Here is a 26,628-nt window from a genome sequence, read left to right on the forward strand (position 1 = left end):
TGTTTTCAATAATATGAAAGGCTACACTGAAGTTTTTTTTCAGCCATTTGTGTCAGTGCAGTGCATGTTTAGTGCTCTTCTCTATAAGCATACTGAAAGTCTGTTGTTAATTTGTTCACAGAGACATAGCATTGTATCTGGTCAAACAGCTTTTTTCAAGAGTTTGTTTAGAGCTGGCAGCAAGCTGATTTGTCGGCTGTTAGAAGCCATTGCATCACAGTGCAATAATGACCATAATCCCAATAGACAGCTCCAGATCGCTCTACCCCCAGCTTCACCACCCCAGGTGTGCCCGTCTCCCACTGTGGAAAACAACTCTAAATCACAAGTGGCAGGTGGGAATCATTTCAGCGCTGCACAGTGTATCGAGCAGTGTCTTTCTTAGAGTAGCTCGTCTTATAACCTGTAATACAAGAGTGTGTTTTGTCAGCTCTGCTGGAAGCTGAATGTAACATTCACTAGTTTAGACACAACTTCCTCTGAATGCTCTAAAAACCATCTCCACTTTACTCCATTCCACTCAAATGCAGATAATGATAGGTCTTATTGTGATAGCAGCACCTGGTAAAAGGCCTGATGGATGAATTGAGCAAATCATTATGTCATATGGGGAGAGAAAAAAAAGGAAAAATAGGCTACATTGAAAAGAAGGCATGGATTTGAGCACTCATTTGGGAGTCAGAGGATGAGGAGACTGAACTACAGTGGAGTATAGACCCACATCAACCATACATTTTCTCTGGGCTCCCAGTTACTGATTGGTGTTGTGGCTAGAAACATGGTTTGGTTTATTTGGGGAAATCACAGAAAATGGGAAAGGCTTCAGTGGGGTTACAACAGGGTTTCCCAAACTCGGTCCTAGCCCCCCCCCCCCCCCCCCCACACCACCTGGGTGCACGTTATACCAAATAACTAACTCATCATCAAGCTTTGATGATTTGAATCAGCTGTGGGGGGTGACCATTGGTGATAGTCCAAAGGTCACTTGGTTACCTAAGGTCAGTGGGGTGTGTGTGAGCCCTACCTGTAGGGAGTGGGGCGAGGGGCGCAGGGGCTCCTTCTTGTCCTCGCGGGCAGGGAACAGGGACTTGAGTAGCTTGGGCATCTGCGGCACCAGGGCTTTGACTGAAAGATAAGATGCAGCAAGCCCTGAACGACCTGAGGGGAGAACCGGTGAGAGAGGAGGAGGAAAGGAGAGGGTGAGGGCCAGGAAGAAAAGATAGGGGAGGAGAAGAAAGGGAGGAGCAGGAGGAGGAACCGGAGGAAAAGAGGAAGGGCAGGAGAAGGTTTGGAAGGTGGGGGAGGTGCGAGAGATTAAGACAGGAAGTTGAAAAGCAAGCCCAGGAAATGACAACAAAAATATAACATGGCTGGACCAGGTCAGAGAGATGACAAAGAATAAATTAAAATAACTGAACATAATAAAATAAAGATGATTTTACCACGTACTAACATATTATAATCATGAAGATTGCAAATGAATCTGAATGATTAATTCTCATTGGCCACACAGCCATTAAAACGACATCGCTGAGAGTGAAATCAAAAACAAACAAAACAAAACAGGAAATGGTACTACTGTATGTAACACAGGTACACGCACACGCCAGGGTTTCTGTTAGGAAAATGTGGCACCGGACAATGTGACCGGGAAGATTTGAATTCACCGGCCATTTGAGAAATGTATTGGACCCATATGCATTGGGTGCGTAACCCATTAGGGCAGGTAGGTAACTATACTGAAGAAATATATAAAGCAACATGCAACAACTTCAAAGATGTTTCTGAATTACACTTCATATTAGGGAAATCAGTCCATTTAAGTAAATTCATTAGGCCCTAATCTATGGATTTCACGTGACTGGGCAGGGGCGTGGCCCTGGGAGGGCATAGGCCCATCCACTTGGGAGCAGAGCATGTGAGCGGAGTTGAGCAGTTGGAAATCCTTCTCATCGCTCATGGAGCTCTCCGGCAAAAAAACACTGCACAATAGCGGGAAAAAAACTGCAGCTCCAAATTCGCTCTATCCATTAAAATCACAATTTAAAATTTAACCACCCATCTATTTTTGTGACTACTTGGACCTTCCATTTGGTTTTGAAGTATTGAAACCAAACCATATGGATTTGAATGAAAATGATTGGAATAAACATGAAGAGGTGAATGTAAGAAGTGTACATAATTTCAAATAAGCTACATGTCATATTAAACAGCATATAACCACTCTAAATAGGTCAGGAGCCAGACAGGGAGCCTAATTCATTATTTAGGCTATATTATTTCAATTATTTCAAGCCTTCCCAGATATACATTGTGAAGCATTTGCGAGAGCGACAAAACAGGCTGGTAGGGACATAAAGCTCTCAGCATTTAAACAACATTTAGTTGTATTAAATCATTATAGTCTGTAAATTGAGCATATAGGCTGTGACTTACTTAGAATTAAATACAAATTAACATAAAATGACTTTGTGCCTTTGAATTCATTTTTAGAAACACGAGTTTGGCCAGTCTGTGGTTTCAGGCTCATGCGATGGTCGCCTGGAGATCCGGCCAGCAGCGGAGAATATCCGCTCCACATTTGCAGAGCCACTGCATTACCGATTCAAAGAAACCCTGGCACAAACACACGCACTAATTAAAACACAGAGACGTAATCACACCAGAGGTCTACTGCACAGAAAAGAGAAGGATGACAGGAGAACAGAGAAAAAGAGAGAGTGAATGTCAAGACTGAGGTAGAGTCAGCCAGTTAACAGAGCAGTCTCAGGGGGAGAAAGATAGAGAGGAGAGGGGCGAGAGGGGAGGGGATGGTAGAGCAGTGGTGTAGAGGGAGGAGTCAGGGCCTTACCTTGCTCTGAGTCCTGGCTCTGGTTCTGTGGGGGCATGGTGGGGGGGGAGGAGGAGGGCGAGGGGCGAGGCAGAGTCCGGCTGAACTGGGGCGAGGTGATGAAGATGTCCTGCTGGCTCTCCCAGCGACTCTGGAGGAGAGAAGAGAGAAAAGAACAGCAGAGAGAGAGAACGGGCGGAGGGGGAGAGAGAATTAAAAGATGTGGGGATTGATCCATGTACTTTGGGCTCTGGATTTGTTCAGTTTGAACACTAACAGTTGTATAGCTTCAACTGGGTTGTATAATCACCTTGTTTTCCAGATTGCAGGTAGAGGACAGGTCCTGTCTGCTGCCAGAGAGCTGAACAAGAGAAAGAGAGGAAGGAAGGAAGGAAAAAGAAAATGTATTTAGGCAGACCTCTGCTGCCTAAACCTATTAAATAAATCAATATAGCAAGGACCCAGTACCCCAACAGACATGACTTTTGTAGAGAATGTGCCATTTACCCTGTGTACACTGGGGGAGCTGAGACTGCGTCTGTTGCCTTTCCCTTTGCCTGCCATGTGCTCCTTCACCGCCACCTCCTATACACACACACACACACACACACGATAAAACACAGTCAAAACCAGGAACATGCAATAGCAGCAACAGTACTGAATTGTCCTGAGATGCACCAACAGAAATGTTAAGTGTTATGTAGATGGTCCTAGTGTGTAGTGGGGATGGGCTCAAGTACTCCATTCAAGGTTTCTATTGGTTTACTAATAATTGAATACAAGTACTTGAAATGTGCAAATGCAACTATTTAGCAGGTTAAACTTATAAGCACTGAAAAAAATGTCAAACTCAACCCAGACATTGAACACAGTCCATCCTCAGTGTGTAAGTGTGTAGTGACCTGTCGTAGTCGGTCCAGAGTGAGGATGTTCTCCACAGCCAGGACACTGCGGAGGTATTTCTCGATGGCCGCCTCGTTGTCGGCCGACTTGGGGTTCTCGGCGCTGGCAGCTAGACGAGCCAACATCTCCCTGTCCTCTGAACCCTGGGCGTCCTGAGAGAGGCGGGAGAGAGAGACCGGGGAGCGTTAGTAGAGCTGCCAAAAAGACGCAGGATCTCAATTGCTTGAAATATCTGTCCACTCCTAATCTCCTCCCCTTCATCGGCACTGGTCGGCTCAGTTGGTAGAGCATGGTGCTTGCAACACCAGGAGTGTGGGTTCGATTCCCGGGACCACCCCTTCGTAAGATGTACGCACACATGACTAAGACGCTTCGGACAAAAGCGTCTGCTAAATAGCATAGATTGTTATTATACGGTTTTAAAATACATTACTTGACAGAGGAAAACAATATGGTGGAAGCCAAAGGCATCATTAGGTTGGCTCCGTGCAATGAAGGAGAACGCGAGGAGAGGACAGATTTTTAAACAGCTGAGAGCTATAGTGATTGTAGTAAGTTAGTACAAAAAAAGAGCCATGGTAACTGATTATAAATCACAATATTTCCTGTGTCCCTCGGGTATGGCTCACCCCGGGGATGTTGGAGACCACCTCGAAGGTGACCCCGCAGCCGGGGATGGTGGAGCGCGTGGACATCCTCTTCAGGAGGTTCTGGGCGAAGCCCTGTCTGCCCGGGTTCAGGTTGACGCAGATCCGTTTCCTCAGCACCAGCTGCATGTCTGCCGGGTGGCTGAGCTGCACCACGCAACGTACCGTCAGATACACCCTCTGCTCTGGCCACGCTCCGCCGCGGCTCAGCGAGGGACACTCGTGCACTGTGGAGTCCCATGACGCCTCAGCTTTTACCTAGTGGAGAGGGGATGGGGAGGAGCAGGGTTGTGTTCATTAGGGATCATATGGAAGAGAGCCGACAAACAGAGAGGGATTACTTGGACTTTCCCAATGAAAAACTCTTTTGGTTTTCCGTTGCAAAAAAAGTGATACGGTGTGCCCTAAAGAATAGGACCCGGTGCTTACCTCTCCATCATAGTGTTTGACGATCTGCAGGTCGAAGAAGTCGTCCTCATCCTCTCCGCTCAGAGTGGCGTCCCAACCGCCTGCCTCCGGGACCTCCAATGCCTCCTGGGAACTGAAATCATCCGCTGGAGAGAGCGAGGGGGGGAGAGAGAGAGAGAAAGAGAAAAGAGAGAGTAAGAGAAAGACATGCGGTGCTATATGAATGAAAGTGATGTTTTCAATGATTGACGTAATGTTACTCTAGAATAGTCAGAAGAGAGAGAACGAAGAAAAGAAGAGTAGAGAAAGAACTTACCACTGAGGTCCAGGAAAAGCACAGGGGTATGGGTCTCCATTCCAGGTAGGGGGACCCTGGAGAAAGAAAGAAACATGACCAAAGACACTTGTTGAATAATATGGACATTTCCCATAGGAAAACTGTTTGATCCTTCCACATCTCCATCTATATCCATCTCTCTTGCAAACACGCACACTCACACACACGCACATTCCCTGTCTCTCTCACCACTCTGCGGGAGCTCCGGGGATGCCGCTGCCGGCTGAAGGCACCATTACCGCGTTCCTCTCCTCAGTCAGAGTCAGACGCCATTCCAGAAGCTGGGCCTCCCTCTCCATATCCTCCTCGGTCTTTTCTGTAGAGGGAGCACAACAATGTCAATGTCTTTCTTCCTCAATGCCACACAGATGTGTAGGCAATCAGAGGAAGGTGTTTTCTGCCACCACTTCCTCTACCTCATTTCCTGTGCCCTTTGACCTGCCGCACAAACTTATACAGTACTTTCTCCACTACACATTGACTGTTGTGTGTGTGTTACCTGGCTTGCTGACCAAGGTCTGAAGGTGTTGGTCCAGGTACTCCTGTCTCTTTGTGAGAGCCGTCAGCCACTGGTGACGCAGACGCTCCAGATCACGCTCCTATTGGACAGAACACACACCAACCAATCAGATATAGCACCAGAAGCCATCATTGAGTCGTCCCGCTATCTGTCTCTCAGTAGAGATAATCTAATGTTATTTACCTGATAGCTGTCCATCTCATCACCTTCCACCTGTGAGACAAACAACAAAATACACAATAGTATTAGTCCAAAACACTTTCCTAAATGGCAGCCATTTCTTTCTTCAGGTATAGTAATGTATGTGTATACAGTACCACTAAAAAGTTTGGACACATCTACTTATTCAAGTTTTTTTTTTTTTTTTTTTTTTTTTTTACTATTTTCTACATTAATAGTGAAGACATCAAAACTATGAAATAACACATATGGAATCATGTAGTAACCAAAAAAGTGTTAAACAAATCAAAATATATTTTAGATTCTTCAAAGTAGTCACCCTTTACCTTGATGACAGCTTTGCACACTCTTGGCATTCTCTCAACCAGCTTCACCTGGAATGCTTTTCCAAAAGTCTTGAAGGAGTTCCCACATATGCTGAGCACTTGTTTACGGCTTTTTCTTCACTCTGCGGTCCAAGTCATCTCAAACCATCTCAATTGGGTTGAGGTCAGGTGATTGTGGAGTTCAGGTCATCTGATGCAGCACTCCATCACTCTCCTTCTTGGTCAAATAGCCCTTACACAGCCTGAAGGTGCGTTGGGTCATTTTCTTGTTGAAAAACAAATGATAGGCCCACTAAGCGCAAACCAGATGGGATGGCGCATCACTGCAGAATGCTGTGGCGGTTGGAACCAAAAATTTCAAATTTGGAATCAGACCAAAGGACAGATTTCCACCGGTCTAATGTCCATTGATTGTGTTTCTTGGCCCAAGCAAGTCTCTTCTTATTATTGGTGTCCTTTAGTAGTGGTTTCTTTGCAGCAATTCAACCATGAAGGCCTGATTCACACAGTCTCCTCTGAACAGTTGATGTTGAGATGTGTCTGTTACTTGAACTCTGTGAAGCATTTATATGGGCTGCAATTTCTGAGGCTGGTAACTCTAATTAATTTATCCTCTGCAGCAGAGGTAACTCTGGGTCTTCCTTTGCTGTGGCGGTCCTCATGAAAGTCAGTTTCATCATAGATCTTGATTGTTTTTGCGACTGCACTTGAAGAAGCTTTCAAAGTTCTTGAAAATCTGGAATGATGTACCTTCATGTCTTAAAGTAATGATGGTCTGTCATTTCTATTTGTCTTTACTATTATTCTACAATGTAGAAAATATTAAAAATAATGAAAAACTCTGGAATGAGTAATTGTTTCCAAACTTTTGACCGGTACTGTATGTATGTGTGTTCGTGTGTTACCTGTATGGGTTCGTTGCTGGCCTTGGCCTGGCAGGTCTGTCTGATCTCCACACAGCCCACTGACACGGCCAGCAGCACCTCAGCTATCAGGGGCATGGTGCCGCTATCCTGCACGGACCTCACCTCCACCTGCAGACGCCTTGACTGGCCCTGTGGGTGGGGGTGAAGGAGAGGGATAGAGGGAAGAAGAGATTAGATATGAAGTTCTAACGTCAGTCACCTGTTCGCATCCTGTACAACAGATTAAAGTGAGCTCCTTTCTACCTCAAATTAGTCCCTTTGGCCATTTTTTTTGGTAAGCCCCTTTCCATGACATGCCTTTGGACTGGCCCCGAGTGACACACATGGCATCAACAGAATATAGAACAGTGGGGAGAACGTTGCTTGTCCATTTCAATGGTAGATTGCACATTTTGTTGTTACAGCCTGAATTCAAAATTGATTAAATATATTTTTTTCTTACCCATCTACACACAATACCCCAAAATGTTTTCAAAAAGGTTAGCAAATGTATTGGAAATAAAATACAGAAATATCTAATTTACATGAAGTATTCACACCCCTGAGTCAATACTTTGTAGAAGCAGCGATTACAGCTGTGAGTCTTTCTGGGTAAGTCTCTAAGAGCTTTCCCCACCTGGATTGTGCAACATTTCCACATAATTATTTTCAAAATTCTTCAAGCTCTGTCAAATTGGTTGTTGATCATTGCTAGACAACTATTTTCAGGTCTTGTCATATATTTTCAAGTAGATTTAAGTTAGAACTAACTCGGCCACTCAGGAACATTCACCGTCTTCTTGGTAAGCAACTACAGTGTAGATTTGGCGTTGTGTTATAGGTAATTGTCCTGCTGAAAGGTGAATTCATCTTTGAATTCAGACTGAACCAGGTTTTCTGTGGAAAGCAGACTGAACCAGGTTTTCCTCTAGGATTTTGCCTGTGCTTAGCTCCATTCCGTTTCTTTTTAATCCTGAAAAAAACTCCCCAGTCCTTAACGATTATAAGCATACCCATAACATGATGCAGCCACCACTATGCTTGAAAATATGGAGAGGGGTACTCAGTAATGTGTGGTATTGGATTTGACCCAAACATAACACTTTGTATTCAGGACAAAAAGTGAATTGCTTTGCAACATTTTTGCAGTATTACTTTAGTGCCTTGTTGCAAACAGGACACATGTTTTGGAATATTTTTATTCTGTACAGGCTTCCTTTTTTTCACTCTGTCAATTAGGTTAGTATTGTGGAGTAACTACAATGTTGTTGATCCATCCTCAATTTTCCCCTATCACAGCCATTAAACTAACTGTTTTAAAGTCACCATTGGCCACATGGTGAAATGCCTGAGCAGCAACTGAGTTAGGAAGGACTCCTGTATCTTTGTAGTGACTGGGTGTATAGATACACCATCCCAAAGTGTAATTAATAACTTCACCATTTTCAAAGGGATATTTCATGTCTGCTTTTTTAAATCTTTACCCATCTACCAATAGGTGCACTTCTTTGCGAAGCATTGGGAAAACCTTTCTGGTCTTTGAATCTGTTTGAAATTCACTGCTCAACTGAGGGGACCTTACAGATAATTGTATGTGTGGGGTACAGAGATTAGGCAGTCATTCAAAAATCACGATAAACACAATTATTGGTGCAATAGTGTTTTTTGCAATTGATTATTTGACTTGATAAGCAACTCTTTAGTCCTGAACTTTTTTAAGCTTGCTATAACAAAGGGCTTGAATACTTACTGACTCAAGACATGTCAGCTTTTCATTTTTAATTAATTGTAAAAAAATATATATCTTAAAAAATGTACAACTTAATTCCACTTTGACATTATGGGGTAGGCTAGTGACAACATTTTTTCAATTTAATCCATTTTAAATTCAGTCTATAACACAACAACATTTGGAAGATGTCAAGGGGTGTGAATACTTTCTGAAGGCACTGTATGAAATGCTATTTTCTGAGGTAAGAACAACTTGGAATTGCTGATTAAACAGAAAAATAAAGATATTTACTTAAAATTGCGTTAACAGGAGAAAAAAATCACATTGTTTTAGATGGTGTTCTGAATAGATATAAACTAAATTACACCATTACATTGGCAGGAGAAAATTAGGAAAAAAATCACACACACACACAGGTAACACCTACCTGCCGTAGTTGGAAAATGCCTCCGGTGTGTACGTCTCTGGCAGGTATGACCTCTACAGGCATGAAGTCTCCGTTCTCGTTGATCTCCAACACCTGGATCCACATCTCCAGACGACGGGTTACCTCACTCCACCTGCAGATGGAGACAGACACAGGACATATGTCATTTACAAGGTTGTTTTTTGGAACCTCTGGTATATGTGTTGGTGTCACTTTGTGCTGCATCACTCTGTATGTATGTGTATGTGTGTGTGTGTGTGTGTACTTGTCCCGTAGCCTGCGTACCTGTCTTGTAGCCACTATGTGTGTGTGTAGTGTGTCTGTACTATGTACCTGTCCTGTGTGTGTGTATAGCTGACCCGTACAGTGTACCATATACCCATACCTTGAGTGTGCGTGTACCTGTCCCGTAGTGTGCGTGTACCTGTCCCGTAGTGTGCGTGTACCTGTCCCGTAGTGTGCGTGTACCTGTCCCGTAGTGTGCGTGTACCTGTCCCGTAGTGTGCGTGTACCTGTCCCGTAGTGTGCGTGTCTTGGCCTGTATAATGCTGAGGTCCCAGAGGGCAGGGTTCCTGCCGGAGTCTGCTTGTCTGTGTCCGTACACCTCGATGGCCAATGCCCCCTCTGTCAGATACTCTATAAACTCTTCTGTTACTGCCACACCTAGCTCCTAATATATAGATAGATAGATATAAATGAGAGAGATATAGAGAGAAAGAAAAACAGCATTTGGAAGGGCAGAAATAATAGCATTGAACACCACTGAAAGAACATAGATGCGTTAGCATTACATTAACACACTATAGCGGAACAATACACATGCTGTAAGGAGATAGGAAGGGTTGGGGTTAAACCAGACTGAATGCTGCGTTCACTAGTTTAACCAGGCTACCTGTTTCATCCTGAGCTACATAAGCTATCTGCAACATGACTGAAATGTAAATGTCTTTTATGTCCTTTTGGACTGTTCAACATTGTTGCTTTGGCAATACAAGTACTTGTAATTTAATGTAATACCTTGCAGCTGTCGAAAACCACCATGCAGTGCGGTTCCTTGCTGCTGGGGGACGAGGCGGAGGGGTCCACCTCTGGGGCCACGATGACGGGCTCCGCCTGGTCCCAGAACGAGTACTGGCAGAACACATAATTGGACAGGTACTGGGGGAGACCTGTCGCCTGCAGGATTTTGATCTGGAGGAGAGGCACGGTTGGGGGGGGGTGATTAAATAGGATTCATGAGAGAACAAGCAAATTATATTGCAGACCTGCCAACCCTGTCCAACTTTTTAGAGTACCAGACGCGTGGCAAATTGGAGATTCAACTCGTGCGCGAGCTGTTTGTGAGTCTGATCGCAATTATAGAATTGTACCAAATGAAGTCTATAAAAGGTTGGAGTACTTTCTTTCTTGACAGCATTCCATTCACACATATGGTAAAAGTCACTAACAAGATCTAATGAGAAAGAACACACAAAGGGCCTTTGAGTTCATTTATTTTATTAAACAAATAATAAAGTTATTTGTTTAGGTACAAAATGTACAAACGCCTTACATGCTGACCAGACCGGACACGTCGCGTGCGTCGCAAAATACATTTTGAAATCCATGTTATTCAATTATTGCACCCACACTGCTCGCGCGCGCCAACGAGCGTCTGTGTTGCCAAGGGCTAAAATAGAACTCCTTTCTATTTCTGACGCAGATCGCGCTGAAAGTCCTGCCTCTCCCATCTCCTCATTGGTTTATAGAAGCAGGTACCCACGTGCCATCTCCTCATTGGTTATACCCACGTGGGTGATTGAAAGACGAACCGTTTTGCCGGTAGTCGTGGTAACACTATGAAAGTTTAGATGCCGATCACCATATAAGTTCAACGATGAAAAAGCCTGGAAGGAGGAGAGATGACTAGAAACGATTCGGTTGGCCGTGTTATGTGTGGATTAATTTGTCGGAGTAGAGGACCTTGTGCAGTTCAGGTAAAATAACAACTCTATGTTTATATCCCAGGACAAATTAGCTAGCAACAGCAAGCTAGCTAAATAGGACAAATTAGCTAGCAAGTGCAAGCTAACTAGCTAAATTACCATACATGTTTAATGCTTTTCGACCTGTCCCCAAATTAATATAATTGGTTCAGAGTTTGTTTTGATACTTTAACCTGCGTGTCGTGATCGTGTTTGGTGTAGGGGGACAAAATAAATGTATGCAGGATGCACAATGGCGCACGCGCGCAGCCGGTTTGGGTTCCGTGTTATCCACAATCATAAATTTAAAAAAAAAAGAACAAATGTTTGAAGCAGAGCATCAGTATCAAATAAACATGTTATCCATAATAAAAAGGAAAAAGCTATGATAGGAAACACTGGGTGAGAACAAATCTTCGGGAGACCTTCAGATGTTCATTTCATTTCCTAGACAGATTTGCCTGGAAGCTAGCAGATTTAGCCTTACTCAGCAGAGCATCAGGGTAGTTCCTCTGGCAATCGTTGAAACCTGCTTGGTAACGAGGGCACTTAGCATGTCTGTACTGAGGGAGCTTTTTGTGACGTGGATCATAATCAGGTTGCGTGATCCTCGTAATGTTACGTGGAAAATACAACTAATGGGACACAGAATTAAATGTATATCACACTCGCAGAACTGTGACCAGTTATTTTTCGTATTTGCATTTCATTTCTTTCACTAGCAAATGCGAGTGAACTGCTGGCACTTTAGAGCCCACTGAATGTCCATCTTATGTTCGCTAACGTTAGCTTGAAACAATTAGTGTTGACCTTCCCACAACACACGGAGTCGAAAAGGGATTTGTCTATGTGTTGACGTACAGCTGACAGTCGGCAAACTCAGCATCACAACAAACAGGGGGTAGCTACGTCGAATAATGATGTATTAATCTCCATGTCCGTTGACACAAACGGAATTGCGGAATTGCGTAGTTGGTACGGAAAATGCGTGCATGTTGGCAGGTCTGATATTGCTTTCCCTTTTTTGAGAGCCAGAAGAGCCATCTAAAAAAGGGACTTTTCTTTGTGTGTGTACGAGTGTCTCCCTATCCGAAATAAACTCACCATGCAGACCAGTTTCCTCTCTTGCACCTCTCCATCAGGGCTGGCCTCAATGTCCTCTCCCCCAGCCATGCTGTCCTCAACCCCCCCCGCCACTCTCACCACCTCAACGTGTAATCTCCCAACCACCTACAAGAAAACCAACGGCACGGGTGAAATCATTTCATAACACGGGGAGTTTTCTGTGCTGCATCGTCACTGTTCCACAATATGAGGCTTTCGTTTTAACACAACACCAAGACGCCTTGTTCCTTCAAACAATCGACTCAGGGCAGTCATCAAGCTAGACAACTATTTGTTTTATTAGGTGTGTTACTGCTGGGCTGGAACACAAGAGTTGGACATCACTGGTTGAGAAACATGGTCGTATTCATTCGGCGACTAACGGAATAAACGGACTGAAACAAGGAGGAACTACCTTGACTTGTCCAATGAGAAATGCTCATTTTCGAATTGCGTTGCAAAAATATTTCGTTACACTGTGCCTAATGAACACGACCCTGGTGTTATGTAGCACTTGAAGCCTCTCTTTACCTCCCCCTTCTGGTTGATGATGGGTACTGCGTACTGCAGCTTGACGTCGTAGAACAGACAGGACAGGAAGACGTTGGCCACGCCTATCAGACTGTGATTCTCCTGCTCGTCAAAGAACGGGTCGGCACGCTTAAAATAGGAACGCATCACCTGCAGATGACAGAGCGAGAGAGAGGGGAGAGAAATTAGTGATGTGTCCAATCCCAAATAGAGCCCTTCCACTTTACATAGCATTTGTGTATATCTGAATGGCCTAGAAACAATTACTACTAAATGCACTCCATTTGGATATCACGCTGTCGAAAACAATGATTTGTCTCTCAGGGTTCGTCTTCGTTGTAGTCCAAGTTCTCTCCCCACCACACACTCCATCAACACTGACACTGGCCTGGCTTGAAGGTTTACCATGTACAGACACACAAATCAAATTTTATTGGTCACATACACATGGTTAGCAGATGTTAATGCGAGTGTAGCGAAATTCTTGTGCTTCTAGTTCCGACCATGCAGTAATATCTAACAAGTAATCTAACAATTTCACAACAACTACCTTTTACACACAAGTGTAAAGGAATGAATAAGAATATGTACATATAAATATATGGATGAGCGATGGCCGAACGGCATAAGCAAAATGCAGTAGATGGTATAGAGTACAGTATATACATATGAGATGAGTAATGTAAGGTATGTAAACATTATATAAAGTGGCATTGATTAAAGTGACTAATGATACATTTATTACATCCAATTTTTTATTGTTAAAGTGGCTAGAGATTTGAGTCAGTATGTTGGCAGCAGCCACTCAATGTTAGTGATGGCTGTTTAACAGTCTGATGGCCTTGAGATAGAAGCTGTTTTTCAGTCTCTCGGTCCCAGCTTTGATGCACCTGTACTGACCTCGCCTTCTGGATGATAGCAGGGTGAACAGGCAGTGGCTCGGGTGGTTGTTGTCCTTGATGATCTTTTTGGCCTTCCTGTGACATCGGGTGCTGTAGGTGTCCTGGAGGGCAGGTAGTTTGCCCCCGGTGATGCATTGTGCAGACCTCACTACCCTCTGGAGAGCCTTACGATTGTGGGCGGTGCAGTTGCCGTACCAGGCGGTGATACAGCCTGACAGGATGCTCTCGATTGTGCATCTGTAAAAGTTTGTGAGTGTTTTTGGTGACAAGCCGAATTTCTTCAGCCTCCTGAGGTTGAAGAGGCGCTGTTGCGCCTTCTTCACCACGCTGTCTGTGTGGGTGGACCATTTCAGTTTGTCCGTGATGTGTACGCCGAGGAATTAAAAACGTTCCACCTTCTCCACTACTGTCCCGTCGATGTCGATAGGGGGGTGCTCCCTCTGCTGTTTCCTGAAGTCCACGATCATCTCCTTTGTTTTGTTGACGTTCAGTGTGAGGTTATTTTCCTGACACCACACTCCGAGGGCCCTCACCTCCTCCCTGTAGGCTGTCTCGTCGTTTTGGTAATCAAGCCTACCACTGTAGTGTCGTCTGCAAACTTGATGATTGAGTTGGAGGCGTGCATGGCCACGCAGACATGGGTGAACAGGGAGTACAGAAGAGGGCTGAGAACGCACCCTTGTGGGCCCCCAGTGTTGAGGATCAGCGGGGTGGAGATGTTGTTTCCTACCCTCACCACCCGGGGGCGTCCGGTCAGAAAGTCCAGGACCCAGTTGCAAAGGGCGGGGTCGAGACCCAGGGTCTCGAGCTTGATGACGAGTTTGGGGGGTACTATGGTGTTAAATGCTGAGCTGTAGTCAATGAACAGCATTCTTACATAGGTATTCCTCTTGTCCAGATGGGTTAGGGCAGTGTGATTGCGATTGCGTCGTCTGTGGACCTATTGGGGCGGTAAGCAAATTGGAGTGGGTCTAGTGTGTCAGGTAGGGTGGAGGTGATATGATCCTTGACTAGTCTCTCAAAGCACTTCATGATGACGGAAGTGAGCGCTACGGGGCGATAGTCGTTTAGCTCAGTTACCTTAGCTTTCTTGGGAACAGGAACAATGGTGGCCCTCTTGAAGCATGTGGGAACAGCAGACTGGGATAGGGATTGATTGTGTCCAAAAACACACCAGCCAGCTGGTCTGCGCATGCTCTGAGGACGCGGCTAGGGATGCCGTCTGGACCGGCAGCCTTGCGAGGGTTAAGACGTTTAAATGTTTTACTCACGTTGGCTGCGGTGAAGGAGAGCCCGCAGGTTTTGGTAGCGGGCCATGTCAGTGGCACTGTATTGTCCTCAAAGCGAGCAAAGAAGTTGTTTCGTTTGTCTAGGAGCAAGAAGACATCGGGGTCCGCGACGGGGCTGGTTTTCTTTTTGTAGTCCGTGATTGACTGTAGACCCTGCCACATACCTCTCGTGTCTGAGCCTTTGAATTGCGACTCTACTTTGTCTCTATACTGACGCTTAGCTTGTTTGATTGCCTTGCGGAGGGAATAGCTACACTGTTTGTATTTGGTCATGTTTCCGGTCACCTTGCCCTGATTAAAAGCAGTGATTCACGCTTTCAGTTTTGCGCGAATGCTGCCATCAATCCACGGTTTCTGGTTGGGGAAGGTTTTAATAGTCGCCGTGGGTACAACATCACCGATGCACTTGCTAATAAACTTGCTCACCGAATCAGCATAAACATCAATGTTGTTGTTCGACGCTATCCGGAACATATCCCAGTCCACGTGATCGAAGCAATCTTGAAGCGTGGAATCAGATTGGTCGGACCAGCGTTGTACAGACCTGAGCACGGGCGTTTCCTGTTTAAGTTTCTGTCTATAGGCTGGAAGCAACAAAATGGAATCGTGGTCAGATTTGCCGAAAGGAGGGCGAGGGAGGGCTTTGTATGCGTCGCGGAAGTTAGAGTAACAATGATCCAGAATTTTGCCAGCCCGGGTCGCGTATTCGATATGCTGATAAAATTTAGGGAGCCTTGTTTTCAGATTAGCCTTGTTAAAATCCCCAGCTACAATAAATGCAGCCTCAGGATATGTGGTTTCCAGTTTACATAGAGTCCAATGAAGTTCTTTCAGGGTGGTCGAGGTGTCTGCTTGGGGGGGAATATACACGACTGTGATTATAATCGAAGAGAATTACTCTTGGTAGATAATGCGGTCGGCATTTGATTGAAAGGAATTCTAGGTCAGGCGAACAAAAGGACTTGAGTTCCTGTATGTTGTTATGATCACACCACGTATCCCGAGTGAGCCATGTTTCCGCAAAACAGAGAATGTTACAATCTCTGATGTCTCTCTGGAAGGCAACCCTTGCTCGGATTTCATCTACCTTGTTGTCAAGAGACTGGACATTGGCGAGTAGTATACTTGGGAGCGGTGGGCGATGTGCCCGTCTACGGCGCCTGACCAGAAGACCGCGCCGTCTGCCCCTTCTGTGGCGTCGTTGTTTTGGGTCGCCTGCTGGGATCCGATCCATTGTCCTGGGTGGTGGGCCAAACAGAGGATCCGCTTCGGGAAAGTTGTATTCCTGGTCGTAATGTTGGTGAGTTGACGTTGCTCTTATATCCAATAGTTCCTCCCGGCTGTATGTAATAAGACTTAAGATTTCCTGGGGTAACAGTGTAAGAAATAATACATAAAAAAGAAAAATACTGCATAGTTTCCTAAGAACACGAACACACTCATGACCACACACTCATGACCACACACACACACACACGAGTCGTTTGAACTCACAGGGTTGTCGTCGTCGTAGTCCTTCCACTCCTGGTAGAGTTCTCTCATGTCCACCATTCTGTTCTCCATCTTCTCCAGAGCCCAGATCTGTTTCCCTTTCCCCTTACGCCTCACCTGCACCGCAGGCTCACTCAGCACTGCATCACGCTGTGAGGACGGAGAAACAGCGAGGGGGCTGGGGGTTAGATGTGTGTTTATGTACGTGTGAGTGTGAGAATGAGTGTGAGAGAGAGAGAAGATATACATAGCACCAGGTGTGTGTGTTAATGCTCACGTGTGTACCTTGCGGTTGGCATTGAGGTTAGCAGCAGGTATCTGCAAGGTGACTCTGTACTCGGTGCGTTTGTCCAGCTCCTCTGCTATGAAGCCAGCCTCCTGCACCAGCTGGTTAGCTCTTACTATCTGCTCCCTCAGCTTACGTAGGCTCCGGGTCAACACTGCCTCTCTGAGGGGGAGAGGATCATCATTTTCAAATCACACACGTCAACACTACCTCTACAGAATGGAGACTAACATCACCACCACAATGGTCAATATCACTGACAATAACTCTCATTTACAGACATTCCCACCCTCCCTCCCCCACCACTCACCTCTCCTCGCTCCACTGCCTCAGCCTGCTTTGTGCACTAGGTGAGTTGGACATGCCTCCCATGCTGAGTCTCTCCAGGCTGCGGTAGTGGGGCTGTCCCGGCCTGTCGGCCTGGCCCTGTGATTGGCTGGGGGCCGTGCCAGCCTGTCCTACAGACTGTCTGTCTGGGTGGAGCCGTCTCCTCAGCTGTTGCAGCTCCTGTTCATACATCAGCCTCTGTCTCTCCAGCGCCGAGCGCTTCTCCTCCTCGTGCTGCCTCTCTAGGGACTGGAGCACTGCCTGCATGGGGTCTGAAGGTGACGGACAGGGGCGAGAGTCAATCAGGAATGGGGTTTTTGGATGAGCAACCAATCGTGATGCGACGGACAGTAGTTGTGTAGTCAATCGATGATTATCGAAACATTTGTTTCTGAGGGGGTTTATATTACTCCTTTCCCTCCATTCTCATCGTTGTTTTACAAGGACCTGTGTGTGTGTGTGTGTGTGTGTGTGTGTGTGTGTGTGTGTACTCACCATTGTTGCCCAGGGCCTTCATCATGACCTCTGTCTGGGCGAACTCGTAGGAGAAAGAGACCTCGGAGGACCCCTCACTGTTGGTGTCTCCGTCCCCCTCCAGCTGCTCACTACTGCTACTGTTCTTCATCGGGCCCCCCTCACCCTCCTCTTCCTCACCGCCACCCCGCGACCGCCGCTTAGGCAAATTGATCCTGTGGGGGAGGAGGGGAAGAGAGGGATGGGAGGAAAGAGAAAGGGAATGGTTTCAGTACTACTCTTTCCAAAACGAGGACCAGTAGTTGAGCGAGACATTGTGATTCACAGTAGTCAGAACTGTCGGGACACAGACAGACGGACCTGAAGAAGTGGTTGTTGCCCCACAGGATGCGGTCTCCGTGGTGGAGCCGCTGCGGGCTGGTGCAAGGAGAGCCGTTCACACACGTTCTGTAACGTAACAACAACTTAAGTTCCACATAATAAAAACAACGTGTAACCATGACATAAGACACATTCAGCAAAAGCGACATAATAAATGCGTAAGAACATCTTTACTGTTGTTTTTTATTGATTCTATGGAACCAAGGACTCCCTGGAAAACATTGCCAAATGTTACTGAGTGGACTATCCTGGCAAAAAAAGATCTAATAAAAATGAATGAATGATCCAGTTAGTTCATTCAATTCTTAAGGGGCCTTGCGGCAACATGACATCACCATCGTCTGAAAGCAGGAGATCATACTTGAGGCTAGAGGTGTGTGTGTGTGTGTGTGTGTGTGTGTGTCTGTGTGTGTGTGTGTGTGTGTGTGTGTGTAGTCATAGAGTGGGTGACTAGAGGCTAGAGAGAGGTCACTACTATTCGAGTCACCAAGTCACTATTATTCGAGTCACAAGTAGAACGGGTCGAGTCGTGCATTTCTAAGAGCGAGTCAAGTTTTTTCAAGTCAAGTAAAACATTTTTTTTTAAATGTAATCTACAAATCGAGACCTTAGGACTATTAAGGTTCCATCTGACATTTTTGTAAAAAAATGACTTAGTCACACATAAATAGATGTTTAGACGGTTCTTCACAGACATACGAAGTTAGATTTTTGAAAAATACATTTTTTGTTAAAAAAAAAGAATGAAAAACTAGAAAGTCCTATCTGCATAAACCCATTTGAACTATAAGGTTATATCTGCAATCCAATCACAAGACTGAATAAATACAGATGGACCAATCAGAACACGTCTTTGCCATCTCCCTCTAAGTATGGTCTAGCTAGTCCAGCCAGCAATAATGGCACGAGAGCAAAAAAAAACAACACTGTCAGAAATCTTAAAGTAAATGATGTTGTCACATCGTTGTTCAACGATGACAATAGTTTGTCTAATGACCATAATACATTTCTTAATGTATTTGATGATGTGTTCTGACTATCCTGGTAAAATAGCTAGTATTCTTAAAAACTGAACATTGCCTTATTCAGAAGTGCCAGACGGAACCGCATGGCTCTGAGATGTCAAGGTTATATCTGGGATTGCAACCCCCCACAAAAATGGATTTAGAAATGTCACAGGATGTTGATACTTTAGGTAAGTGAGGACCTTAATGGGTTATGGATGAAGAATTCACTACAAAACAGTTCTGAGATCTGGGATGTGACAACTTTCATGCTCAAAATCTCAGAACTCTGCTTTGTGCAGATATAACCTTATAGTCCCAAGGCCACCAAATCTTTGTCTATTTATTGAGGCTACCAGACAGCCGTATTCATTATTTTGTCTAAAACACATTTTGATTATGTAATAATACATTTAAAAAACTAATTCTAAATGCAAGCTTCATAAGTAAATTATCAATTTTAAGCAATTCTGGGATACCAAAGGAACAGTAGGCCTATCCTAGTAATTGTTGATTGATGACCCATTGCTGTTGAGCTTGCAAAGTAAACAGTTAATATTACTGATCACCAAACAATTTTTGGAGCTGCATATTTATGGCAATCCTCTCTCCCAACAAGTTGACGTTTGCGCTGCACCCGATCCTATAGCTGTACAGCAAATCCGCGCTCTGTTCACTAGCTTCGTGATTCTAAAACGTTTTGACCCCCCCCCACCCCCAAAGGAGTGGTTCAAAGCTTGTGACCCCCGCGCACGCACATGGTGAACACGCGCGCACAATCGCAACGCAAATGTAGCCCGTCATTACAGCCATATACGGTAATGCATTTTCAAAACGCAAGATACAGAAATAAACTACGTTCTACGACTGCATTTTGAGCTGAAAATCATTCATGTTAGAAGTCAATATAAACTAGGGATATCATGTCACATTGTCACTTCTCTGGAGTCCAGACCAAGCAGGATCATACAGCCTACCTGTATGCAGCGGAGGTTGCAGGATCGGATAGAAAATATGGTCTGTAGCTTTTTTCTTCCTCACAAATATCGTAATTAATTCACCATTAATAGCTAAGTATTCAAGGTAGTGTGATGTTCCAGCTATCTTTTGACATATAGCCAGTACCACCACTGAGGTATAGTGGTGGCACTTTTTCCACCGTGCACTGTGAATACGGTGTGTTCAATAAAGACATGAAAACGTATAATTGTTTGTGTGTTATTAGTTTAAGCAGACTGTGTTTGTCTATTGTTGTGACTTAAAATTTGATCCGATCTTCATCTATGACCAATTTATGCAGAAATCCTGGTAATTCCAAAGGGTTCACATACTTTTTCTTGCCACTGTAGGTAGGCAGTCTACTCTGTTTTTGCCAGGCAATACCGGAAAAAATTAAACAAGCTCTTTCTGGGTCACTAATCTGGATATGTGAGCCCACGTTTGCGCGTCAATGTTGATGACTTGTCATTGGTCAATAGTCAAGACACGCAATTTATTGGTTCTGAAACAGGTGTTTTTTAAACAAAATTGTGTGCAATGCCGTAGGCCTGTGCGTTTCACTAGCCAATCATTTTTTTTGCAAGTGCGATATGGTCTCTGGCTGCGTGGAGAGTAGCCTAATCCACTGTCTCAGTGCCACAAAATAAGCGACAAAACGTTACAAAACCTGGCCAGATAATTTCAGTCTCAAGTCAAAGTCGTGTCCCAAGTCTTGAGGCCGCAAGTCAAAATCAAGTCATTTTATTTTCTATCAAGTTATCAAATTTATGACTCAAGTCAGACTCGAGTCCAAGACATGTGAATCAAGTCCACAGCTCTGGCTAGAGATGTGTGCAATAATGATGATGTCAAGAATGACGATTTCGATGATGTGGTTGAGATGATGATGATGATAATGACTGCTGGTGTACTGTGACATTTTCTGCGGTGTGAGCTGGTGCTAGCGGGCAAAATTGGTAACAAGGTAACAATTTTTAAAACCAGATTTTGGTTCTGGAAAGGCGTCACCTCATCCAGGTTTGCCCCGTTGTGGATTATACTGACGAGGAGGATGATGGTAGAGATGAAGAGGAGTGTTCTATACGTACCGTGAGTTCCTGTGGGGAGTGAGGACCACCCCTTGGTCAGTTGTGATGTTTATGATGCAGTGTTCAGCCTGAATACCCATCCCACACAGCTGGATGTCCTGGGAGTCTGCTGAACCAACCTTAGTGTGCTCCTACAGTACACAACAATACCATGTTACAATGGTGTGTGTGCTATTGATCCGCGGGTTGACTTATAACCCAAAGTCCCCGCGGAGGGTTTAGGGTCATGAAATATTGTGTTAATCAACGGCGGGCGGGTGGCGGGCGGGTTGAATAAAAAGAATACAATACCTTAAAATATCCAGAAATATATCATTCTTGTGCAATTTATATCTATAGGCTACGTTGAGGTTTTTCGTTCATTATTTTAGGCTATCAGTGCGCGTAAGCCTAAGCTTTAGAACCTAACTGTACATGTGCCAGTCAGCCTACACGCCAACTGCCAAAAGCTTTCGGGAGCGAGCAGAAAAAGTTAGTCGATCCACGGAGGCACAAACGACAATGTCTTGAGTTTAATTCAATAAGAGGGTTGCGAAATGGAGAGTTGAAAATAAAGAGAAGGGAGGGCCAGTAAAGTCATGTTTATTTGGTGAAGTGGTAAAAGAGGATGATAGCAGTGCCGTCTATGTGATGTGTGATGATTGTGAGGCGCTATACAAATTCCACAGTCACAAGATAGTGACAAATAGGCCTATGGCAGGTCAAGGGAACTGTAGCCTACATTTGACATTTGAGTCATTTAGCAGACGCTCTTATCCAGAGAGACTTACAGCAGTGAGTGTTAAATGGAAACTGAAATCTGGACACTGACTATAGGTCTATAACCTGTCACATAGCCTAATATAATATTTACTCCTGCAGAATAGAGCAGTCCTTGCAGTAAAATGACAACATTTATGTTACATTTTTACTCTAAAACAGGAGTGGAGAAATGTGATTTATTTCTTTCATCATCTTGAGAGAATGTGAATGCGCAGTTATATATTGTCTGTAGAGGTGGTATCTTCATTAGCATCATAAAAGCTGATAGTATTTCAACCACATAAAATATGCATCCAAGCTGATGGGTCATTTTTTTATCAGCTTTAATTTGGAAGTTTTGTACAGAAAATCTTTTGTTTTTTATTGCATTTTCTCCCCGGTCCCTAAACGTCATTGCTCCACGAAAGAAGCAGCGATGACAGAGAAAACTTTACCAATGTCAACTAGAGTGAAGTGTTCATTTGATCATTTATGATGTTCTGGTGAGCAAGGGTTTATTTAGTCTTCTAGGGCAACATAATGACAGAAGAGAAGCTGTGTGTATCTAATTATAGACAAGATGACTAACAAATAGCCTACCAAAATGTCGGAAATAAGCAGAAATATACCTAAATCAGGCAACAACAAAAAATCCTGCACCCTGTCAACAAATCTTTCCGCTGTCTGACTGTAGCCTACAGCGCATTTTCTATATTAGCGTGTTATTTTATTTAACCTTTATTTAACTAGGCAAGTCAGTTAAGAACAAATTCTTATTTACAATGACTGCCTACCCTGGCCAAACCCGGACGACGCTGGGCCAATTGTGCGCCGCCCTATGGGACTCCGAATAACAGCCGGTTGTGATACAGCCTGGAATCAAACCAGGGTCTGTAGTGCCGCCTCTAGCACTGAGATACAGTGCCTTAGACCGCTGCGCCACTCGGGAGCCCAAGTGTGGGTTAGGGTCGGGTGCGGGTCTCAGATTTTCACTTTATCACATATAGTCATGTGGATGGGTTATTAGCAATTGTGGGTGACCCTTGCTCCACTAGTGTGTGTGTGTACCTTCAGGTAGTAGACCAGCAGCTCATTGAGAGCGGGGTCAGCGTTGAGGTTGACTAGAAAACACTTGTCTTCTCCCACTCTGATGCCAGACGACTGGAGAGAGATGCCCAGGGATTCCAACTGTTTCTGACGCTCCTACAGGACACACAACAGAGGGAAACAATGCATCCATACTGGTTGTTGTAATAAGGGCACACAGAAGCAAAACATTTCAAAATGTTGTGCAAAAAAAGAAACGTGTCTAATTGTACAATTTTAGAAAGTCCCTGTTTCACTCAGTTTCAGACCGTTTTCTTTTTTGTGCCTAGTGAGCACGACCCAGGACAGAAAGTACAAGTGTGTATGTACCTGTGCGATCTCCTCCGTCTTGCGTAGTTTCTCCTCCCAGGTGACGGTCATCTCTTGGATGAGTTTCTCAGACTCCTCCAGCCTTTCCTTCAGCTCTGGGGCCTTCATAGACTGGCCAGGAGACAATAAAAACACACTCTTACTTGTGTTCCCTCTCCCTGTCTCCCAGCAGACAAGATGTGGTAGTTGATGTCATTTGTAAACGGATGTTTCGGTTGAAAAAAAAGTCTTCATAAAACCAAATGCTCTCTGCTACACCTGATGAAGCATTCATTTACCGGATGCAATTTCCAAACAGAACGCAACCAGTTTTGCCAGTTGGTGTGGGCCCTCTCCTCCCATCCCTCCTTACCTTCGCCTGTCTCAGTTGATCTCCCTCTTCCCCCTTCTTCTCTGCTCTCCCCGCCTCTCTTCCCTTCCCCCCCTATATCCTCTCTTTATCCCTATTTCCTCCTCTCCCTCCCTTTTCCCCTTCTCTCTCCCCTCCACCCCTCACCTCTGCCTGTGTCAGCTGGTCCCGTAGTTTCTCCACCTCTTCGCGGAGCTCCCTGATGATGCGTGCGTTGGGGTCTTCGTTGACGACGGCGTGGTTGACGATGCTCTTGGCCCGGTCGGCGTAGCGCAGCGTGGACAGCGTCTCGTCGTAGTTGTCGGCCGCCGGGCTCACCGTGGCCACCATGGCCGTGCGACTGTTGCCGCCCAGGCTGTCCTGGTGACAGGGGGAGGAAGAGAAAGGAGTGTTAGTAAGAGAGGGAGAATGAAAGAAAGACAAAAGGTTGCCGGGACCAAATCTTAATATGATTCTGGGGCAGAAGTGTTCAACTAATTAAAGGAAACAACAAAGATATGGGAGCGAGAAGGGGAAAGTAGGACGAGAGAAGTTATATTAAGAGCAGGGAAAAAGAGAAGATGTGTGTGCGTCTTACCTTAAGCAGCCACGTTAGTACAGAGTCTCTGTAGGGGACAAACTTGGTCTTGTTCTTCCCACACCCCTGTTCTGCCAGAGCAGATATGACCAGGCCTAGAGTGGTCAGAGACCTGCAGAGACACACAGAGAACACACTCTCCATCAGGGAAAATATTGTAACACACACACCGGCCCGCTATCATAAGCGGTGGAATGTTTTCTGGGTGTAAAGTGTGTATAATTTTTTTCATTTGGGAACTTGAAGCTAAAACTAGAACACTTGGAGCTGTGTGTGTGTGTGTGTGTGTGTGTGTGTGTGTGTGTGTGTGTGTGTGTGTGTGTGTGTGTGTGTGTGTGTGTGTGTGTGTGTGTGTGTGTGTGTGTGTGTGTGTGTGTGTGTGTGTTTTCAGTGACATACTTGTTGATGTTGCTGCCCTCCTTCATCCTCTCACCGGTAGCTCCAGTCTTAGCAGCTCTCTCACTGCCAGCCAGGTCCACCAGACTCAGCTTACTCACCTTCTCACCACTCGTCTACAAAGAGGATAGGGAGGGAGAGAGAGAACAAGGGGGAGGCGGGTGTGGGGGGAGGTTAAAAGGGGGAGAGAGAAGGGGGAAGGTTATGGGGAGAGGAACGGGTAAAGATGGGGAGGGAGAGATAGAAGAGGGGGGAGACAGAGGGAGGGAGGTGGGAGGTTAAAGGGGGTGGGAGGCGATAGGTTTAAGGGTGTGAGAGAGAGAGAGAGAGAGAGAGAGAGGAAGGAGGGAGGGAGAAAGGGAAAATGAAAGGAAGTGAGTGAGTGAGAACGGATAGAAGTCATTTTAGCAGATTTTCTTTCAATTAAAATAACATCATTCGTGTTCGAATACATGCTAGAAGGACTCCGGTCCTGCACACAGTGCTTATTTGGGATGTAAACTTATTGACAGATTTCAGTGAAATAGACAAAACATTTTCCATCCTATAATTTACATGCAGTATACAACCATGTTTCCTTGCACTAACATAACGGGGGGGGGGTGATGTATGTGTGTGCGTGCGTAATGGGGTCTTTATCTTAAATAAGGTATGTGTGCATTAAGGACTGAAGCTTGACTGGTAGACAGAGAGATAATTGACAGATGAGAAAGGAGGGGTGGGAGGGAGGGGAAATAAAGAGGAAAGCGTTCTGGGAAGGAGAGATAATTTAAGACAGAGGAAGAACAGAGAGAATGCAGGAATGCAGGACGGAAAGAATGTAAGAGCGAGAATGTAAGAGAAAGGTGTGTAAAAAGAGTGAGAGTGATGGAGAATGAAAGTATGTGAAAATGTGAGATGGGGTGAGTGAATGAGTTGAGCGAGAAATGAGAGAGAGCGGGGAGGGTAGAGAGAGCCAAAGGCCAGTGGGGGTGAATTATGTACGGAGTTGTGCTGAGTGGGAATAGAGCAGGCAGAGACTACAGTGTGTTGTGAAAACAAAGACCGCTCTTGTCCCCAGAGAGAGAAGAGAACAGAATGAAGGGAAAAGACTGCATGAACTGGGGTGAACCTAGGTCAAAAAGGATTCCAAGTATTTGGCTGGTACCTCAAACTGTTTTCACCAACTGGATTCAACAGGAAATATTTTGTTCTTTCCTATGATTTAGTTATTGCGTTATCACTCTTTTATAAAGATGCTATACTAAACATCCCTCTCTCATCTCAGACACACAGGCTTAGATTACACGCACTGTCAACAGGCCCCTGTGAATTTGCATTGAACTGAATTTCCATGGAGATATGCAAACCATCAGTAAAGGGAGGACAAAGCATATCATCAACAGCAGAAAAAGGAGGCCCAATGATTCTCAAGCTCTCTTTCTCTCACTGTGTGTGTGTGTGTTTTTCTTTAACTATCCTTGTGGGTACCAGAAGTCCTCACAAGGACAGTAAAACAAGGAAAAGTGGGGACATTTTGCCAGTCCCCACAAGGAAAAAGGCTATTTTAGGCTTAGGGGTTAGGTTTAAGAGTTAGGTATAGTTTTAGGGTTAGGGGTTAAGGTTAGGCTTACGGTTAGACTTAGGTTAAGAGTTAAGGAAAATAGGATTTTGGACTGGAATCAATTATTTGGTCCCCACAAGGATAGCAATACAAAACTATGTGTGTGTGTGTTGAAGCGTGGACAGACTTAATTTGTGTGTCAGTTTCAATGATCCGGCTCAGTCTATATTTAGCTTTGTTTCCATTCCAGCATGTGCACCTGGGGCTGCATTCAGGAACACAACCAACAAGGTATCAAATGGTCAGTCTGCAACAATGGGCAACAGTCATTGACTTGAACACAGCCTTATTTGACCTGGACTAGAATCAACTGTTCCACTCCTGCATTATTCAAATCTGTGTGCTTCATACATTGTTCCAGAAGACCAGGGTTGGGTGATTATATCACACACATGCATGTAAATACAGTCAGGCACACACACACACACATGGTTGGATGAGCGACCAGGTGTTGTTGGGATAACAAAGGATCAGGCTGACACAGCAGCAGA

General features: G+C 44.9%; 1 protein-coding gene across 1 annotated transcript in view; it reads right to left on the bottom strand.

Moving 5' to 3' along the window:
• Positions 1–26,628, bottom strand: part of LOC120023398 (kinesin-like protein KIF13B) — a 44,262-nt gene that overhangs the window by 9,494 nt on the left and 8,140 nt on the right. The window contains exons 6-33 of the mRNA XM_038967408.1: positions 24,538–24,650; positions 24,139–24,250; positions 23,709–23,921; positions 23,213–23,323; positions 22,865–22,999; positions 21,056–21,186; positions 17,944–18,030; positions 17,605–17,798; positions 17,093–17,381; positions 16,782–16,944; positions 16,500–16,646; positions 12,815–12,964; positions 12,284–12,409; positions 10,233–10,406; positions 9,728–9,885; positions 9,216–9,348; positions 7,057–7,206; positions 5,829–5,858; positions 5,625–5,724; positions 5,315–5,441; positions 5,105–5,160; positions 4,810–4,934; positions 4,363–4,638; positions 3,733–3,885; positions 3,338–3,415; positions 3,141–3,191; positions 2,852–2,981; positions 1,025–1,158 (exon numbers count right to left, since the gene is read on the bottom strand). Coding sequence (XP_038823336.1) covers positions 1,025–1,158; positions 2,852–2,981; positions 3,141–3,191; positions 3,338–3,415; positions 3,733–3,885; positions 4,363–4,638; positions 4,810–4,934; positions 5,105–5,160; positions 5,315–5,441; positions 5,625–5,724; positions 5,829–5,858; positions 7,057–7,206; positions 9,216–9,348; positions 9,728–9,885; positions 10,233–10,406; positions 12,284–12,409; positions 12,815–12,964; positions 16,500–16,646; positions 16,782–16,944; positions 17,093–17,381; positions 17,605–17,798; positions 17,944–18,030; positions 21,056–21,186; positions 22,865–22,999; positions 23,213–23,323; positions 23,709–23,921; positions 24,139–24,250; positions 24,538–24,650 — 3,846 coding nt within the window. The remainder of the gene's footprint in view (positions 1–1,024; positions 1,159–2,851; positions 2,982–3,140; positions 3,192–3,337; positions 3,416–3,732; positions 3,886–4,362; positions 4,639–4,809; positions 4,935–5,104; positions 5,161–5,314; positions 5,442–5,624; positions 5,725–5,828; positions 5,859–7,056; positions 7,207–9,215; positions 9,349–9,727; positions 9,886–10,232; positions 10,407–12,283; positions 12,410–12,814; positions 12,965–16,499; positions 16,647–16,781; positions 16,945–17,092; positions 17,382–17,604; positions 17,799–17,943; positions 18,031–21,055; positions 21,187–22,864; positions 23,000–23,212; positions 23,324–23,708; positions 23,922–24,138; positions 24,251–24,537; positions 24,651–26,628) is intronic.

This window comes from Salvelinus namaycush, chromosome 28 (assembly GCF_016432855.1).
Source record: "Salvelinus namaycush isolate Seneca chromosome 28, SaNama_1.0, whole genome shotgun sequence".
NCBI lineage: Eukaryota > Metazoa > Chordata > Actinopteri > Salmoniformes > Salmonidae > Salvelinus > Salvelinus namaycush.